The 21078-nt window shown below is 37.3% G+C and overlaps 3 protein-coding genes across 5 annotated transcripts in view; 1 reads left to right on the top strand and 2 right to left on the bottom strand.

Moving 5' to 3' along the window:
- Positions 1–9038, bottom strand: part of Aspn (asporin) — a 30630-nt gene extending 21592 nt beyond the window's left edge. The window contains exons 1-2 of the mRNA XM_027409942.2: positions 8739–9038; positions 2913–2992 (exon numbers count right to left, since the gene is read on the bottom strand). The gene's annotated coding sequence lies outside the window, so the exon portion shown is untranslated. The remainder of the gene's footprint in view (positions 1–2912; positions 2993–8738) is intronic.
- Positions 1–21078, top strand: part of Cenpp (centromere protein P) — a 199421-nt gene that overhangs the window by 114034 nt on the left and 64309 nt on the right. The window lies entirely within an intron of this gene.
- The window catches only part of Ecm2 (extracellular matrix protein 2), a 33946-nt gene continuing 28679 nt past the window's right edge, over positions 15812–21078 (bottom strand). For both annotated transcript variants that reach the window (XM_027409935.2, XM_027409936.2), the window contains 3 exons: positions 17903–18042; positions 16481–16807; positions 15812–16027 (listed from right to left, as the gene is read on the bottom strand). In XM_027409935.2, the coding sequence (XP_027265736.1) occupies positions 15859–16027; positions 16481–16807; positions 17903–18042 (636 nt within the window). In that variant the 3' untranslated portion in view covers positions 15812–15858. The remainder of the gene's footprint in view (positions 16028–16480; positions 16808–17902; positions 18043–21078) is intronic.

Raw genomic sequence — 21078 nt, 5'->3', positions numbered from 1 at the left:
AGGATCCTAAACCTCTGTTGGTTGATCTGCACAGCTGTTCACCACTAGATAATGTTTGCAGTGCATAAGAGGGAGCACTGCAGTGCCTCCTATTATCCAGAAGGAATATAAAATAGTATTATTTTATTATTCCTTATTTAAAATGATATGTTGCATGATAAATACAAGACCCAGAGGGTGATATTTGGGTTCAAACTTCAATCTGAAGAACAGAAAAGCAAAGTAGCAGGCTACTAGCTTTTACCACTACCTCAGGCTGAATGGGCTGATCCTTCTGCCTCTTCTCATCATGGCTGGAGAATCTGCAATGAACTGGAGAAAGAATGCCCCTGTCCTCAATGTGAATGCCTGATACTGAGACCTTGCTCCTGTCTTATATACCTCCCTAATGCTGGAATTAAAGGTGTGTGATCCCAGGTCCTGAGATCATCTTTGTGTGAGCTGTTTCTCTTTAGGACTAGATCTATCTTGTGTAAATCTGGATGGCCTTGGACTCACAGATCCATCTATCTCTTAATACTGAGTCCTAGGATTAAACTTGTGTACCATCACCTCCTAGCTTCTAGCTGCTGAGATTAAAGATATGTGCCTGGCTTCTATGGCTTGTGTCTGACTTTGCTTTCTAAATCCTCAGGCAAGCTTTAATAAATCATAAAGAGTATATCACTACAGTGGTATGGCTTTGTTTTGAGCTTGTTAAAACTGTTCAAAGTCAAGTTTATTAGTTTTGGCAGCATTTAGACGGTGCTATTTTTAAAAACATTTAAAAATATTTACATCTCATTCTCAGGAAGACAATATTCTCCTGATTTAGGCCTGTTTTGCCAGTGTTTCTGCTCATGAAAAGCTTTGGGTTTCAGTCTCAAGTTCTAGTCTTAATAAAAAGACTCTTGGGAATACTATCCCAGTGCTCCTACTGTTACTAATAAATCAGAACCATTTAGAGCTGAGAAAGAGCTCTAGACATCACTCCCAGGAACTCTGAGAGGAGCAAGTTTAAGCTTTGGGCTTCCAGAACTCCCTGGAGGCAGCAGAGTTGAGGCAACTTCCTCACCCCTCTCTTCTAAAGCTTCCAACTGTGCTTCAAGTAGATTCTCATCTCTCAAAGTCACTTCTAGACAGTGAACCAACTTTCCTCTGAAACAGACAAGGTGAGATTTGACCATGCTCTCAGACTTCATAACAACACTAGAAACATAGCAGAGAAGTGCAGAGGCTTCCTTTTTTACCACTTAACTGTCTGCAAACTTGAAATGGAAATCTTGTCTGAATGAAATGCTGTTTCCTCTTAACTACCTTATTAGGTAAATAAGCCACTGTATTTTTAAATCCCAGGTTTAAAGGGCCACTTGACAACTGGGCTTGAATATTTCAGTTCACAGATATGTTATAAGCTCCAGGATATAAATGTGACAAAACATGTCCTATGTTTCTCACAGAAAATACAGACTACATGCAAGTATCAAGGCATAGCCTTATCGAATAGCTTGAAACTCTAAGCATGCATTGGGAAACTTAGTCACAGCACTCACTATTTGTTCATAGACACCAATACTTTTTAAAGCAACACTTTTAATTTACCTTATAAATATAAATGGCATTTAATTAAAGAATTGGCTGTTTTTCTTTCCTTAGATACGAGTTTTTCTCTTTGTCAGCTATATTCAGCACCCTGATTGCTGTTTTAAAAACAAAACATTCCTACCTCTCCACTTCTCTAAGATTTCCTGCAGTGCTTGTAAAGTTAGTCTGTTTTGTCTCAAGCATCAGGTCAGGTATCATGAAGTATCATTTTGAATGTAGTGGTTAGTTAGTTGTAACAGGAGGCTGCATTGCTTCCATTCTTTCCACCACTACGCTAGAGTGCTTCCTGCCAAAACCAAAACAAGAAACAGCAGCTCGATACTTTCACATGAGCTGGAGCTTGTACTCCATCTGTCTCCCTTTCTTTCTTTCTATTTTTCTTTCTCCCTTTCTTTCTTCCTTAACACAGTGATTCTTGGTCAGATTACAAGAAAAATAAAATGATAAAGCATGCTGTATTTACAGCAATGGTAAGACACACAGAAGTCCCTCAGGTTCTTTGTGACTCAGCCCTTCTAGCATGTGGCTAGTTTTCATGGTTGCCACACCTCTGAATACATTAGCATGAAAGAATACTATGTTCTATCTAGATTGTTCGGGAGGAATGTCAAAAGTATTCTTTAATTTCTTTAAATCTAGGGTATAATAAGAAGTGTACTTTGTGAAAGGACAAAGGAAATCTTTGTGTTATTCTCAGTATGAGGTTTATAAAAAGAAGTCTCTAATTTTCCATATAGAATATAGATCTGGTTAAAGTATTATAGATATTCTTTCTTGAAATTATGTTGATTTCTGTTATAATTGTCCAGTACCATTTCATTGTACAATAAGACATTTAGCAAGGAAAAATTTGGGTTTTCAAAGATATAAATAAAAATGACATTTGAATAATTCACACATTTTAAAAAAACAGGATCATAGGTTTACATAGTGAAAGACTTTCATTTAATATACCTAATATGCCCAAATTTCATTAACATTAATTATTAAAGTAATACTGTCCCCATAAAAGATTGTGTAAGATGTCTAGTTACTTTGTCAAATCAGTCATGTTAACATTTATGATAAAGCATTAGTGACAGCTTTTTTACTGTTTTTTAAAAAAACACATAATATTTAAAATAAATTTATTATAAAAAATAAAACTAAAGTAAATTTAGTTACAAAATTTAAAGTTTTTCATATTGCTTATTATAAGAAACTACACAGTTATGGTTTAAATTTTACCATATAATTCACAAATGTTTATTAATAACATTAAAGCTTCCTTAGTATTAACAATAAAATAACTGTATACTGGTACATATAATATAGAAATATAAACATACCTCGTCAGAAAAGAGAAGTTTTCTTCAAAGTAGTTATCCACCCTTTACTACTTAGCTACAATGTAAGTATCCTCATGACTCTTTAAGAAGAAAAGATAAAATGTTACATTTAAAAGAAAAGGAAAAAAAATAGCCTGCCTAACAGCCTCTGGTGTGGCTGTGTCGTGGGTGATACTGGAATAAACTGCTTCCACAGATTAGTCCATGTTAGTACTGAAGAGCGAGATTAAAACTTGTTACTGCTCATATGTTTTCCATCACTGTTTGTATCGTAGCCAAAACTTCTAGCTAAACTCTAGACGTCTACTGGAAGATTTGGATGTTAAAAAAAAAAGTTTAATAATTCATGGCAACTGGCCATTGAAGCTGTAGTCAGTCACTCTAGAAATACCTGATTTGAGAATACTTTATGAAATTCTAACATGAATGAATACCTATAAATTAGCTTCATAAATGACTCACCATTTATAGGCTAATAAAACATTTATCAGTCTTACTAAAGAACACCCACATTATTGAAGTGTGAACCCAAAGACTACTTGTACCTAAGTAGCCATGATTTTGTTTTCTCATAATGACTGGAGGTGTTATGTTAAGCAGATGTCTCAAGAACTGTTTTTTCAGCTGTTAACCCTGTGATAGGCATCTTAAGGAACTGCAAGCCAGGCCCTGCAAACTGTTCCCTGGCCCTGTGTCTGATGTGGTATAGATAGCTGTGCATATCCAGGTACCTCCTACACCTTTGCTTTGCATTAGTCTCAGCTGTCTTCTCACTGGCCTTCAAAGAGATGCTGCTCTTGAAAGTCATTTCCCCCCTTTCCACTCCATGAAATTACCCAGCCCCGCATCCATTAAGAATACAGTCCTGCCGGGCATTGGTGGAGCATGCCTTTAATCCCAGCACTCGGGAGGCAGAGGCAGGCAGATCTCTGTGAGTTTGAGACCAGCCTGGTCTACAAGAGCTAGTTCTAGGACAGCCTCCAAAGGAAAAAAAAAAAAAATAGAATACAATCCTTTAAGAGAGGATGTTTTTCTGTCTTTAGGGGAAAGACTCAGTTGGTATAGGCAATCCAGTGAATCACCTGATGATCTGTGCAGCTTTGCTGTTCACAAAGTCTTATGGGTTAGCAGAAATTTAGTCTCTCCTGTCAAAAAGCCTGAGTGTCTGTTGTTCCCACTATGCAGAGAACTGGCACAGAATCAAGCCAGCTACAAAATTATCTCACCCATGTCAGGCAGCTTAGACTTCAGTGTTCATCCTCTCCTCACTTTGTCTTTTAACCTCAAGTGTGACGTCACAGGCAGCTCAGCACTCCCAGTACCCCATTCCTAGAGTCTCAGGTGCTGCTGCAGATCTCTCGATACCATCTTATTTGGAGTAGATACTCATATTTTTAGTTATTCACTTGCATTTTAGTTAATTTGATGGATTGGGAACGGGGTGAAATTATGAACTGTACTTTATTTTCATCTTTGTGCCCCGCGCAACCAGCATCTGCCTGAATTACGTTAGTGCCCAGTCATGAAAAGGAAACTCATGAGTGAAAGACAACTTGTCCTGAACAATGATTTGTTTTGCATTTTAGTATTTTATTGGAGCATATATTAAAAGAGATAAATATACCATAATGGTACAGCTCAGTGAATTCTAATTCCTGATCAAGAAATCTGAGCCCCTTCTCATCTTCCTCAAGAAGATATTTCAGCATCATACTTTACACTTGAACTTTATACACAATCAATAACATTATTCTTTCTTCATGTGTCTACCTTTTTTCATTTAACATTACATTATGGTTTTGAAAGCCACCCATACCATTGTGGTTATCAATAGTTCAGTTCATTCTCATGGCTGTATATATTGTAGGAATGTGCTACACATTGTTAACATATTCAACTGTTAATTACTTTTTGAAGAACTCTTATGAAAATTTTTAGATCTCATTTGATATTTTAAGGAGAAATTGCTGTATCTCAACTTTTCCCAGTGTACAGCAAGGTGGGACTGAGGAGTTCTTTTCCCAAGTCGACGTTAGAAATATAGCTGTGTATCTCCTCCTGTATTCTGAGAAAATCGCCTTTGAATAAGACCCCTCAAATCTGTGGAGAACCTAATTCTTTTTCTTTTCTGTAAGTTTGGGGTTTTCCCCTACCTCTCTTTGATTTATTTAGTGTTTTGCTCTAAACATTGAAGAACTAGTTGTAGTAGAACAATGTCTTTAGTAGAAGTTGTGGTTATATTATGCTGCAAATGAGATACATTACTAAACTTAAAAGGTGATATTCTTTTTACTTTGTGAACAGAAAACTTGACTGCCTAAAAAACTGTATAAAATGGAAAATATGGGGCTTATATACCTGTGACTGAAGAAATAAAAATAGATAACTAATATTGTGGACACACAATGCCTGCCAGCACTTTGTATTTTTGGTGTCTAACACTTCCTCACCTTACAACACTGGAAAAGATTATAGTACTATGGAGAAAAATAAGGTGAGATGACAGGGCCAGGGGCCTCACAGTTGGGTGAAAGATAAAAGGGTGTATGGCATAGGTCTTAATAATGTCCAAGGATGCTGAGCATATCACTGCAGGTCTTTAATCCCAGCACTGGCGAGGCAAAAGCAGGCAGATCTCTTAGAGGACAGCCAGGGCTACATAGAGCAACCCTGTCTCCAGAAACAAAAGCAAAACAAAACAAAAAAGGAATGTTCAAGAACACTGAATTCTAGATGCATATATGCATATCACAAGATTTTGTTTTGTTTCTCATGTGACAGGATCTCTCTAAGTAGCCCAGACTGGCCTAGGATTTGTAATTCTCCTTACTCCGCCTCTAAAGTGCCATAATTACAGGCTTGTACTACCTTGCTTGGTTAATAGCCTAGGAGTTTGCATTTAGTAAATACCTACAAAAACTTTGTGAGGGTTCGGATTTTGTAGGTTGTTTTCATATTTTATGTTTCTTACGATGACCAAGCACATTGATCAGGAATTTATAACTATAGAACATGATTTATAAGCATTATTCATTCTGAAGCTGGATTTTGAGCATATGCTTTTTTAAAAAGAATATCAAGAAATCTTTCAGCTAGGTCCAAATTTTTAGCATATCTTGAATAATGCCATCCATTAAAACCAACCTGATATCCTGGTTGGCAAAATTCTCTGGCCTTTATAGCAATGATCTCCTCTGTCCTCCACTCGCCTGACCTTCATGGGTTCACTGCTGCAGTGACAATTTATGAGGCAGAGCTAAGTCTTGTTTCTTTGCTTGAGGATTCAAATTATGAAAGATGAGTTATTGCCATCTATTGTCATTTAGCATGAATCTAGTTGAATTTATGAATAATAAAAAGCTTACCCAATACTGTCTAGCTTATTACATGTATGGATGTGAAATACTATTAAATATCTCTAGAGTGGTTTGGATGAGAAGTAACTCCCATAGGTTATGGTATTGGCACTGTATGGAGAGGGAAGTAGGCTTCGAGTGTTTGTAGCTTCATCCCACATTAGGTTTGCTCTCTGGTTCATGCTTATAAGTGAGATGTGACTTCTCAGCTTCCTTCCCCAACTGCCATGTCCATTTCCTTCACTTGCTGCCCTGCCTCCCAGAACCAGAAGCCAAAGTAAAATGTCCTTTTATAAGTTACCTAGGTCATGGTATTTTATCACAATGACAGAAAAGTAACTACTACAGTCTTAAAATGTGTTTTTGCTTTGAGAAATCAGTACAAGAAATGGTTGTATTTTAAGTAAATATCCCAGCTCGCTCCTTTGAGAGGACCTGAGAGCAGTGAACACAGCTAGCCTTCAGGTCTGGTGTCCTAATGCCATTTCCCACTAGCAGGAAAATCATGCCTAATAATAGACCTGTTAGTTCTTAACCCTGATGCACTGCAGTGTAGAACCCATTGGGACTTCAGAGATGTGAATATGGATGGTGTGCTTGATAATACTGAACCTATGTCCAAATTTTTTGGAATTATGTAAAAATAATAATTGACCCAATTTTAAGGAAATCTTGTTTTTAAGTGATTCATACTGAAGTATTGGACATGAATGATAGAATATGTTCAAAAGGTCCAGATTCATCCCTGGCTAGTGGGTGAATGGATAGATATAGATAGAATCTATCTCTATGTGTAATTAGATGTATGGATAGATATAGATTTAGATTTGAGTATGTGGATCAATGGATGAATAGTCACAGATATGGAAGCAGAGGCAGATGAAATAAATTGACAAAGTATTAGTTGGTATGTGTAAGTGGAGAGCATATAACTGCACATTATTTATTTTTAACTTTCCTGCAGCCTTGAGAATATTAATAAATAGAATAATTAAATATTTAACATTGGGAAAGATGAACCAGTTTGTCTTAATTGTAAGCTTTGATTTATCTTTATTGTAGTAAAATACTTTGTGTAAAATTATTTTGTTAATTTAGCTGTTACCCTAGACATGGTTTCTTTTGTTTTTATCTTAAGATTTATTTTATTTTATTATATGTATACAAGTGACTTTTCTTGTGTGTATGAGTGTGTGTGTGTGTGTGTGTGTGTGTGTGTGTGTGTGTGTATTGTGTATGCCTGGTGCCTGCAGAGACCAAAATCAGTGGAACTGGAGTTACAGGAGGTTATGAACTGCCACGTGGATGCTGGGAATTAAGAGCAGTCATGCTCTTCTTAACCATTGAGCTATCTCTACAGTCTTGGACATGGTTTCTTAACTTGTATGCTTAAATCCATGTAGGATTTGTGCTGATGTTTTATAAATCTCCTTTTGTGTGTGCATGTTTGTGCATACACATAAACATAAACATGAAGGTGCACGCAAGTGTGTGTATATATGTGTGTGGGTGCATGTAGAGGCCCAAGGTCACCCTCAGGTGTCATTCCACTGGTGCCATCCACCCTGTGTCTTTTGTTTTGTTTCTTAATTTCTTTTTGAGTCAGGATTTCTCTGTGTAGCTTTGTAGACCAGGCTGGCCTTGAACTCACAGAGATCAGCCTACCTCTGCCTTCCCAGTGCTGGGATTAAAGGTGTACGTCACTGCTGCCCGGCCACTTTGTGTTTTAAAACAGATTCAGATCCATGTTTCTACCTTCTCAGTGCTGAGATTACAAGCACACACCACTATTTGTAGCTTTTTCATAGGTACTGGAGTTTCCAAGTTTTCATAGTAAAACAATTACTGACTGAGACATTTCCCATCCCCATTTAAAAATACTTCGACAGTAGCTTTAGTAATAGTCCCCAAGGGATGCCCTACAATGGACTTCCAATGTAGAATGCATTTTTTTTGTTTTGGGTGCTGGAATACTAGTTGGGTTAGTCTTCCATCGTTCACTTGTAAATTTGGTGCTAGTGAATGTAATTCCCAGTTTATGCAAAACAATGAATCTCCACTTGATCCCAGCTTACAAAAAGACTTGCTTATATCCACTGATGGCTTGATGTAAGTTTATTTGACCACAGAGATTGTTACTTAGAAACAAACTAGAACATTTTAATAACATGATGTATTCCTTTCCTTTTCCAAACTAATACTCATTTAGTATAATCACATGTTATTTTTAAGGCAGTTCTGCTTTCCCTGGTGTAGGGTTCACATTCTTCACATTTTATGCAAAGGAAAAAATAAGCTAGTGTGTAAGTTTATACTCTGTCCATTTATATATTTAAAAGGAAACAAAGTTTGACAGAAAAAAGTAGTCATGTTGTTATATTTGAGAGAGAGAGAGAGAGAGAGAGAGAGAGAGAGAGAGAGAGAGAGAGAGAGAGAGAATGTGTGTGTGTAATCATGAAGATATACTTACCAAGTTAAAACATTTGCTCTTTTTGGGAATGACAACATGTGATAGAATTCCAGCAAGGCTCTCAGTTTGGTTCTTGGTCAGCACACTGAAACAGGAACATGTGAGTAGTATGACAAGGACTTACTTCCTACATATAAACCCAAATGTGCATTCCACAAAACTACAGTGTGCAGGAGATAAATATTAACTTTTAGTATTGTGTTTGTGAAATTTTTATTAGTTCTTTGAAACTTTCATACAATATATCTTGATGATATTCACCCTGTCTAGTTCAGTTGGGTTAGGTTCAGTTGGAGCTAACAGTTATAGACCCAGAAGTGAGCTGTGTGACACGAGTTCTAATAGCTTTTATAATAAAAGCCTGGAGTCAGATATAGGGGGAAATGCTGAGAGATCAGAGAGGTGAAGGAGCAAACCACAGCCACTTTACCTACTCAACTTCCCAGCTGAAAAGAGAATGAACTGTATTCTCCTGCCTTATCACTTCCTCTGTCCACCCAGCCATATCACTTCCTGTTTGTCTGTACAGATCTCCAGACCTCTATGGTTAACTAGTGGCTAACTCTGCCCTCTGATCTTCAGGCAAGCTTTATTTGTAAGAGTTGAACAAGATATCACTACAAAAATAGGAAAGGACAAACTTGTCATGGAATGTTCTCCCCCAGCTTTGCTGCATGCCAGAAATTCCTGAGCTTTCCACACAGATTGTATTAGGCACTCAGTTGATGTTATTCTAAGGGAGGAGTCTATCTGCTAGACAGGCTTAGTGATCAAATACCATTTCTAATTTAGTTGGCTGTTTTAAGTAATATGCAGGATTTTTTTGCATTTTGAATACTACAAGTATCCACGGTGACCCATGCTTATAGGTTAAATTTAATTTTCTTTCTTATCATTAATTTGGTTTGTTTGTTCATTACCCAGACTGATGTAGAATTTACTCTGTGTGTAGCCCAGACTGGCCTCAAGTTTGAATAATTGTCCTGCCTTACTCTTCTGAGTACAGGAATTACAGGCATGTCACTACACCAAACCTGATCGGTTTTTGGTTTTTTAGGAATGGTTTGTTTGTTTATTGTATATATGTCTCATATATACAATATTATATATTTGAATGCCTGAGGCAGCCAAAAGAATGTGTCCTATATGGTTATGGGAACTGAACTTGAGTCCTCTGAAGAGCAGCAAGTGCTCTTCCACTGAGACATTTCTCTAGCCATGCTCTGTTTGTTTGTTTGTTTTTTCTTTTTAAATTTTTTGTTTGGTTTTTTGGTTTTTCAAGACAGGGTTTCTCCGTATTACTTTGGAGGTTGTCCTGGAACTCACTTTGTAGACCAGACTGGCCTTGAACTCACAGAGATCCATCTGCCTCTGCCTCCTGAGTGCTGGGATTAAAGGCTTGAGCCACCAACGCCCTGCTCTTTTTAAATTTTTTAAATTTATTTTTTATGTGCATGAGTGTTTTACCTTCATGTATGTGTAAGTAGACCATGCCCAGTGCCCACAGAGATTAGAAGAGGGCATTGTATTTCTCAGAACTAGAGTTATAGATGCTTGTGGGCCACCATGTGGAAGCTGGGTACTAAGCCTGAATCCTTTGCAAGAACAACAAATGCTCCTAACCTCTAAGCCATCTGATTGCTGAGGGTTTTTTTGCTTGTTTGTTTTTGTTTTTGTTTTGTTTTCAAAATCTAGAATGAGCAGTACTTTATACTCTGAATTTCAACTTTTACACCTAATATTCTCTCTTAGCCAGGAGGCTGGATCAGGGATGGTCTACTCTGTTCATTCTGTTCTGAGTCATGAATTTGAACATGCTATAGCTCAGTGAAAAGATGTTCACACTTTTATTGTTGATCCCCACATGCTCCTCAGGACAGTCATGGTTTGCTGAGCTCCTGGCGTGGCTAGGTTCCTATACAAGCCTTCTGAGCCAGCCAAAAACCCTGAGGTGTTTACTCTTTGGCCCAGTACAGAGCACTGTGATGAACACTGCCCTAGTGTCCTTGGCCTGCTCTTTATCCTAATCTAATGAAATTCTACTTTAGATAGTAATGCCCACTGGACAAAAGGCCTGGCAACCTTTCGCAATTCATTTAATCCCCTGTGCACCTGCCTGTTTGTTGAAGTCTCTGGATAAGACATTGATACTCACTTTCAAAAGTCAGCCCCAGACTCAGCACTTTCTTGTGACATCACATCACTTAATCCTTCATCTACTGTGCTACACAGTGACTTCCCCAGTGTTGTGGAAGATAGATCTAAGCTTTAGACCAGCTCTGTGGATAATTCAGTTTCTGAGTTATCATTTTTTTAAGTACTGGAGATAAATCTCAAGTGTTTCACAGAATCTAGAGCTTCAAGGTATCTAATGATTGTCTGGCATTAGGTTAGAGCTGACCACAAATTTCTTTCAGTGAGGTCTTTTTTTTTTTTTAAGATTTTATTTATTATGTATACAACATTCTGCTTCCATGTATATCTGCACCCCAGAAGAGGGCACCAGATCTCATAACAGATGGTTGTGAGCCACCATGTGGTTGCTGGGAATTGAACTCAGGACCTCTGGAAGAGCAGTCTGTGCTCTTAACCTCTGAGCCATCTCTCCAGCCCCGTGAGTTCTTTTAATACGTTTTTTAAAATTAAGCTGATCAGTGATCAGAACTGATATGCAGCCATGAACAAAGAATTAGTTCAGTCATCTCAGTTTATAAATTCTTCTCTGAGGAAACTTTTACTCTTTCCATAAATAAGAGGAAAGGATAGAACTGATATCATATAGGGTTTTAGTTATGCCACCCTTTGAGGTTTCCCTTAAACAGCATAATTTGAGTAGTTGATTAAATCATCGGCTTGGGAACGTAGTAATTCATGGTATGCTTAAATGATGGCTTTGGAAGGACTGTGATGCAGAACAAGTATATTGGTTACTAAGTATTTCCAGTTGTCAAGGCATGATATAGTTGTTTAAAGAATGTACTTGGGCTGGAAAACTAGCTCAACAGTTTAGTTTTATACTGTTCAAAGGGACACAAGTTAAATTCCCAATGTCCCACATGGGGCAGCTCAGAACAATTTGTAACTCCAGTTTTAGAGGAATTTCACGCCTCTGGCCTCTATGAGCACCTGCACACATGTGCATGTTCTCATACACATCCACACAGTTTAAAATACACTTTGTTTTTCTAATGTCTAGCTTAGGAAAAATATTAAGAAAATTTATCCCTGATTAACTTTATATCCCTGTGGAATTTTTTTTCCCATTTAGTTTCTCATTTTTCTTTTGAAAATGCCTAATTTTTTCAGATTCTTTTCTGGTTTTTGTTTTGTTTTTGAGGGGGGTTAGTGTTTATATCAACTTTGGATGACCCATGAATTGATCCATTTTTGCACTGAGGACTAAGAATTCAACACCCATTTTTATTACCTACTACGTATATTATGCAGGCTTCAAGAGATGTATTCTTTATTTTCTCCTAAGTTTTACAGTCCTTTTGGAAAAGCACAATATACCTCTCTACCTAGCTGTCATGCAATAGCCCCATACACAAAAACACCTAGAAATATCTCACTAGAAATACCAGGTAGTCAATTAGACATAACTACTGAACCCAGATCTGACCTGAGTGTTAATGTTAACATAGCATGAAGTACTGGAAGAAGCTTCCAGAAGGGTCAGACTTTAGGTAGAGTTCTTCCTGTGCCTGGATCTAGCTTTCAAAAGACAGAGGCCCAAGTCTTGGAAACCATAGTGAACTTGGTTTCTTCTCCTGTTCCTTGAGATGAGGGTTAGCTGACTTTTCAAAGCATGTATCCTGGTCTGTACATTCACTCACAAACCCTATGATTTTTCTGACTTTACTGCCCTCCCATCTCTTTCTTATACTACAAGCCAGATTTAGCCTTTCCTCTGACAAATGGCCACTTCCAACTTCTCTGATAAAAACAAAGTTGCTTCCTTTGGAGGAGTGGTATGCTCACTTTCTTTTTAGTGACCTAGATCTCCCATGACCCTTGTGTGATATGATCCACTGATCTATTGGAAACATAGTATTTTAGGTTCCTGGCATATTTATCCCTTCATAACACCAGACTATGTTTTCCACTAGATCATATCTTAGTATTTTTAAAAATAGTCATGTATAGGGGCTGGAGAGATGGCTCAGAGGTTAAGAGCACTGACTGCTCTTCCAGAGGTCCTGAGTTCAATTCCCAGCAACCACATGGTGGCTCACAACCATCCCTTATAAGATCTGGTGCCCTCTTCTGATGTGCAGATATACATGGAAGCAGAATGTTGTATACATAATAAATAAAATCTTTTAAAAAATAGTCATGTATAATAATCTAAATCTCAAAAATAAGAATACAGATAGTATTCATTGTACACAACATTGTTTTCCCAACCATGACTAGTGTAAGACTTCCTTAGTGCACATATGTGTTAATGATTACAACAGATTTATAAGACCAGACTGAACATCTGTTTGTTATAACATTATATCAGGAAGAATGTTTGTTGTAAGGACATTTATCACTATTTTTATGAAATTGAAACATCCCATTCAGAACATGATGAAATTTCAAAACTAAACAGGTTCCATGCCGAAAACATTCATAAAACTATTTTAAACAAAAACGGTTGAAATAAATGAATCTTCCTGAATTCAGGGCAAAGTTCCAACTGTCATTCTGATTTTTAGCTTTATGAGAGATTCTGCTACCTTCACAGAGTTGGGGGAAATGTTTGCTACTGCACACATCATCCTTTTTCTTTGTAGGCTAGAGTTCTCAGGCCCTGGCTGAAGAAGTCTGGGCTAGTATGCGCCTTTCATCACCCTGTGTTTAACTGATTGACAGTGTTGATTTAATACTTACAGCCCTAGCAGAAAGGAAAGAACTTCTCAGTCATGTTTCTCATTGTTTCTCTAAAATGGCATCATAATGCAGCTAAAGAAAGTCACAGTAAGCTTGACAGGTAATGCATACCTGTAATCCCAGAATTTGGGAACCAAAAACAGGACCACGATGAGTTAAAAGGCAGCCTCAGCTACAGAATGAGACCATTTGAAATTAAGTTTGAGAATAAGAACTAAATTGTTTAATAACCTATCATTGTTTTATTTAAATAATTCCATTGGCTCATCTTACTCAGTTTGAATTCCCTTTGACCTTAGCACAAGTATTCATTGCTTCTAGTTCCTGATTTTAGACACAGTGTGACCAGCTGTTTCTGTCTCGTGCTGCTTTGGCTTCACTGCCATAAAGGACTGTGTGCTTTATAACATTGTATAACAAGCTGGGCAGTGGTGGCTCATGCCTTTAATCCCAGCACTTAAGAGGCAGAGGCATGAGGATCTATGTTAGTTAGTGCCAGGACAGGTTCCAAAGCTACACAGAAAAAAACCTGTCTCGAAGAAAAACAAAAACAAAAATGTATATAACAAAATAAACCATTTGAGTTGGATTTTGTCGGGGTATTTTATCACAGTGTAGTGGTTTGAAAGAAAATGGCCCCCAAAGGGAATGGCACACTAGAAAGTATAGCCTTGTTGGAGGAAGTGTGTCACTGTGGGAGAGGGCTTTCAGGTCTCTTTTGCTCAAGCTTCCCTCAGTGTGACTCAGTCCACTTCCTGCTGCCCACATGTAGCTAGCACCATGTCTGTCTGTATGCCACCATTTTCCCCCACAATGATGATAATGGACTAAACCTCTGAAACTGTAAGCTGCCACCTCGATTAAATGTTTTACTTTATAAGAGTTGCTATATTCATGGTGTTTCTTCACAGAAATAGAAACCCTAACTAAGAGTCACAGTAACAGGAAAAGAAACTCAAGCAGAGGTCAAATCTAGAACTTAAGTCATGCGACTAGTGTTTTTCCAGAACACAAAATTGATAGTTATTGAAAGAAATCAACATAGTTTCTCTATGTATCATATAAAAATTTTTATCAATACAGAAATCAAAAGTCATCATTGTTGCACATAATCCTAGCACTTGGCAAGTTCCAGGCCAGCCATAGCTACAGAGTAAAACACCATCTCAATAAATAAATAAAATTTACATTAATAAAAAGAAATCATTACAAGTAAGTATGTAATAAATACTAATTTGTTCCTTAAACTAATAAAGAGTACATTTTAGCAAATATGGCAGAAGAGATGGTTGCTAACTATAGCTAGTGGAGGAATGTTCTCAGAAGTGAGTTATTTTTACATTTAACTCAGCTTATGGTTATTTTGTATTTTTTTAACAAACTACTTACTATTTTTCATAGTTGTCTTTTTTAAGACAGGGTTTCTCTACATATCCCTGGATGTCCTGGAATTCACTATATTGAATAGGCTGGCCTGAACTTCTCAGAGATCCTCCTGCCTCTGCCTCCCAAGTGCTGGGATTAAAGGCATTTTGCTACCATGCCCAGTTTACTTTTTGTAATCTTTTGATCTTGCTGAAGAAGACATAGAAGCAGTCTCAAAATGGCTTTCTTTTTTAGTTTTAAAATAGTAATTCTAAGCTTATAGTGTAGAATATTTGTATGCCCTTCTGCTAGCTTTCCTTACCATTGCCAATGTACATATAACCACTGTAAAATGATCTACAGCAAGAAGTTAGCATTAGAATAGTGTTTTCGGGGCTGAAGATGTGGTTCAAGAAGAACAAGGGGCTGGAGAGATGGCTCAGTGGTTAAGGGCACTGACTGCTCTTCCAGAGGACCTGGTTTCAATTCCCAGCACCCACATGGCAGCTCTGTAACCCGCATGTTACTGTCTTTAACCCCAAGATCTGACACCCTCATGCAGGCAAAACACCAATGCACATAAAATAGAAATAAATATTTTTTTTAAAGAAGTTAAGAACAGGTACTGCTCTTACAGTGAACCCAAGCTTAGTTCACAGCCCCCACATCAGTTGCCTCAGAACCACCCGTGACTCCAGCTCCATGGCATCCAACACCCTCTTCTAGCTTCTGAGGGCATGCAGTTATGTGCATAAATACCCCACCACACATACACATACACATACACATACACATACATATACACATACACACACAATAAAGAGATGTAATTATAATGCATGAGTAAAATTTATAAATGGCAGAAGAAAACTTGAAATTACTTGATGTTTTGTGGTTTAAGAACAATACTTGAATACAGTCTTATGCATGAAAATGCATAGGATGATATTTCTCTAGTTCTAATGTAATTGTTTTCAAGATGAAGATGTTCTAGAGCAGAGTCCTCATCTTCTTCAACATTACAGATTTGTTCAGGAAGGATATTCCTAAAGAAAAATACACATGTAAGTTATAAGCAGTCCAAGTAATCTAACTTTAGGATTTAGAAGTTAAGTTTTTAAAAAATGTTTTGGTTCTTAAAATGAAGTTAGGCAGAACATGGTGACTCACATTTGTAATTCCAGTACTCAGAAGCCTAATCAGGGGTTGTAGTGAGTTTAAAGACAGGTATCACTACTCAACTGAGTTCCAATAAACTTATTCTGAGTTTACCTTCATAAAACTCATTATTCAGACAATTATTGAAAATTAACACAAAAGTGGAAGCCATGGTGAATCTTCACATACTTATTCTATTTTAGCAATTAACATGGCCAATTTTGTCTACATCTAATATTTAGCACCAGTTTCTCTCTTCAAAAGAAATCTAAATGTTCATATTATGGGTATTTATTTGTCAACCACAATTTAAATTGATACTAGAAAAATACAAAATTTACCGAATCTTATTGTTGTTCAGCCTCAGAAAATGCAGTGCTTTCATATCTTGTATTCCAGGTGGTATGGATTTTAAGTCATTGTGATCCAGAAATAATTCTCTCAGAGAATGATATGCACCATAGAAGGATACTAGGTCCACACCATCATCGGCAAGTCTATTAAATGACAGGTACAAGTACTCCAGGCCTGGTTCCATATGCCCAAACACGTAGCCAGGGATCCGTTCAATCTGGTTCCCAATTAGTACTAGGTGCAGCAGAGACTTGGGTAGATAGGAGGGGACATGGTAAAGCTTGTTATAGGACAGGTCGATGGATTCAAGATTTCTGCAACAAAGGAAAAGTGAACAGAATAAGGAACTTTAGGAGACTGACTGGCCATCCTGATGCTCCTAAACAGAAGCAAATTTTATGCCAGCCTGGGTCTGTCTGGGCCCCAAGCTCATATTCTTACCAGCATCCGCATTGTTCCTTAGCTAGGGATGTGCATCAGAGTTCAGGTGGAAAAACTCAGATCCTTTAGGAAATGGGGAAACTAAGTTCAAATTGTTGACTCAAATGAAATCCAGGAGTCTTTGTTTCTAGTAATGATGTTTCCTGATTTGTGGGGGTAGGGGTGGCCTACACTTCCGTTATTTGATTTATGATCTAGAACATCCGGGACTTGGGGTGAGATAAAGGGATTAGAGTGAAGTAGAGGAATATAGAAGCGTTAATGCACTGGGAAGTCCTGGAAATGTGGTGAGCTCCCTACTTTGTTTCAGAAGCTTCCCCTGAGTCTACAAGGGTTTCTGCCCAGCCTTCTCACCCAATAAAGATCACTCTATTCACAAAGGACTTCATTATCCTCCAGTTGGGTCCAAAGCCTCTTTTCATCTCTGAGAACAGCCCATTTCCCAGGCCAGTTGTCTTGGGAGCATATCCTTGTATAAACATTTAGCCCATGTTTGGATATATCCATTGGGCTGGCATTCATTTCATTCCTTCTTTGCTAAAGACTACAAATAGGTTGTTGATTGCTATCTAGAAGATGGATTCTATTTTGTACCTCTACTGTTAAACAAGCCTTCTTGAGATACAGAAATGGTTTGGATCAAAAAAGAAAACAGTATGGCGTAGGAAGACAGGCCTGGCCTCTGCAGGTTGGCATTTTCATCCAATAATGAAGAAAAGAGACGTCAGTACTCCTCTCTGTGTGCAGAGGATTATGCCATTTAAACTGACAACCTGTGAGGTAGGCATTGATTGTTGAGTCAACCCCTATTTCTTGCTACTTTAGCACTTAGCAAGTCCACAGGAAGTAGGGGTCATAATACCACTTATGTAATAAATGGTTTGGGAACTCAGTGAGGTGGGTAAATTCTGGAATGAAGAACAAACAGGAAAGGATGGTAAGGAAGTTAAATTGTGTAAGATACTTACTCTTGATTTATCCATGCTAAAGGAGCAATCCGACTTTCTTCTATTTTATTATAACGTAGTACAATCATATTGATTTTTCTGGTATGATTGAAACAAATTTCAGTTATTTCTTCAATCTGATTATTTTCTAGATATAATTCCTATAAATAAAAGAAAGTATTATTTTTCTTCTACCTGTGTTCAGTGATATCCAATTTCACAAAAACTAAAATAGACTATTCCTATTAGTATTATTTAAAGTCTTATTTGTTTATTTATTTATTTGTTTATTTATTTATTTATTTTTGGTTTTTCGAGACAGGGTTTCTCTGTGTAGCTTTGGAGCCTATCCTGCTACTCGCTCTGGAGACCAGGCTGGCCTCGAACTCACAGAGATCCACCTACCTCTGCCTCCCAAGTGCTGGGATTAAAGGCGTGCGCCACCAACGCCCGGCTTAAAGTCTTATTTATTTTTCAAGTGAGTTCATATTTTTAAGATGTCAAATTTGATAGCTAGTTAAAAAAAAAAGTGCAGCCTATCATGATTATGGGCTGAAATAAATTGAATTTGTGTTTATACATCTGCATATTTGAGTGTAAGTGTGTATACATACACATGCCTGCAGAGCATGTGAAGGACAAAGGTTGGTATCAGGTATTTTCCTCAGTCACTCTCCACCTCACTATTTGAGACAGGGTGTCTTACTGAGCCTAGGGATCACTGATTCAGCTACACTGGCTGGACTAGTGGGTTCCAGAGGTCCCTCTGTCTTCCCATTCTGTGATGAGAAGACAGGTACATAGACCACATACAGCTTTTTGTGCGTGCTAGAAATCAGACTTGGATCCTTACATTTATGTGACAAGCACTTAAGTAAACCTATTTCATTAGCTGTAATATATGATACAGCATACCATATAATTGTATAAATTTTCTGACTTACAAATTTAATTAGCCTGGCATAGTGGCACATGCCTTTAATCCCAGCACTTGGGAGGCAGAGGCAGGCAGATCTCTTAAGTTTGAAGCCTGCCAGTCTACAAGGCAAGTTCAGGACAGCCATGATTGTTAAATAAAGAACCCTGTCTCTGAAAAAAAAATTTAAAAACCCACATTACTTATGTCACTTGAACTTCAGAGCTCTGAAAATTAGTGGTAGAAATAATTAGTGGTAGAAATAATCACAACTCACCAGTGATAAACCTACGGAGAGAGTAATGCCCCCCACCCCAGGTTCCAGGGCTAAATGCATGAGAGTCCAGTCTAGTTGAGCCTTGGGTTCCCTTTATAATTATTTTAGGCTCATGTTTTTAGACTTGAATTATAATTTACTTATTCATAAAGTTAACATTCAGTAAGTTGCTGGTATTAGAAAAAAATTTTACTAAAGGGTCTGAATTATTAAATTTTTTCTGGTTATAGTTAGAATGCATGCATAGAATTGGCTTATATGTTAAATGTAACTTTTTATTCATATCATGGTTATTTTGGCATTTGTTAGTAGTGCATAAAGGAATGTTTAGCTTTTTGCTTTTATTGTCTTGTGTACTTAAGGAATGAATTACATGAGAGACTTTCAAACTAAGAATCTATCAGAAACACCTCATGAGCCTTTTAAAGTAAAAAAGTCCAACCTAAATAAATCCCAGGCAGGGGTATTTAAGTAGGTTCTGGAATCCTCATTCATATGCTGAAGACTCTGAAGCTATAAGAAAGTTGATATGTGACAGTCTTCAGATGTGCCATGATGTAAGACTGGCCTGCAGAAATGTTTTTTTAAAAGGATTTATAGCAAATAGCATGTGCTGTATACTGTATGCCCAGAATTGCCAAGATTGGCAGAAATAGGTCCCTTTGGAGAGACAGAAGTCAGGCTGGAAAGTTCAGACATGGTGACAAGAATATTGATTTGTTTTTAATCACCTAAGTTACACATACATGTGTTTTACCAGTTGCATGCATCAAAATATTTAAAATATTATTACATTTATTTTGTGAACATAAGTGTATATGGATAGACACTTGTATGGAAATCAGAAGACAAGTTGTAGGTTATCAGTTATCTCCACAATATGGGTCTCGGGGATCTAACGCAGGTTGTCAGGCTTTGTATCAGCTGGGTTACTGGTGGAGCCATCTCTCTGCTCCCTAAAATTTTGTATCTTTAAAAAGTAACTTAGCTATCTGACTTTGCTGACAAAGAATAAGAATTAACATGTTATGAAGAAACAGGAGAATGGGCTGGAGAGATGGCTCAGGGGTTAAGAGCACTGACTGCTCTTAACTTAGGGGTCCTGAGTTCAATTCCCAGCAACCACATGGTGGCTCACAACCATCCATTATGAGATCTGGTGCCCTCTTCTGGTGTGCAGATATACATGGAAGCAGAATGTTGTATACATAATAAATAAATAAAATCTTAAAAAAAAAAAAAAAAAAGACATAGAGAATTAACAGCACAACTGAAAGCTTTAGAAAACAAAAGAGCCAATACACCCTGGAGGATCAGATGCCAGGAAAGAATCAAATTGAGGGCTGAAATCAATAAAATGGGAACTAGGAGAACAATACAAAGAATCAATATAACAAAAAGTTGTTTCTTCGAGAAAATCAACAAGATAGACAAACCTTTATCCAAACTTACCAAACAACAGAGTGAATGTGCAAATTAATAAAATCAGGAATGAAAATGGGGACATAACAACAGACACAGAGGAAATCCAGAGAATCATCAGGTCATAATTTGAAAAACCTATATTCCTCAAAATTTGAAAATCTAAAGGAAATGGACAATTTTCTGGACAGATTTCACTTACCAAAATTAAGTCAAGAACAGATAAGCAACTTTAATAGACCTATAACCCCTAATGAAATTGAAGCAGTCATTAGAAGTCTCCCAACCAAAAAAAGCCCAGGGCCAGATGGCTTCAGTGCAGAATTCTACCAGAAATTCAAAGTACAGCTAATACCAATTCTCCTCAAAGTATTCCACACAATAGAAGCAGAAGGGTCATTACCAAACTCTTTTTATGAGGCTTCAATAACCTTGATACCCAAGCCACACAAAGACACAACTAAGAAAGAGAACTACAGACCAATATCCCTCATGAATATTGATGCAAAAATTCTCAATAAAATATTGGAAAATCAAATCCAAGAACACATCAGAGAAATCATCCATCCCAATCAAGCAGGC

This window comes from Cricetulus griseus, chromosome 3 (genome assembly GCF_003668045.3).
Source record: "Cricetulus griseus strain 17A/GY chromosome 3, alternate assembly CriGri-PICRH-1.0, whole genome shotgun sequence".
Classification (NCBI taxonomy): domain Eukaryota; kingdom Metazoa; phylum Chordata; class Mammalia; order Rodentia; family Cricetidae; genus Cricetulus; species Cricetulus griseus.
The sequence above is the reverse complement of the archived record's forward strand: the minus strand, read 5'-3'. Positions and strand labels throughout refer to the sequence as shown.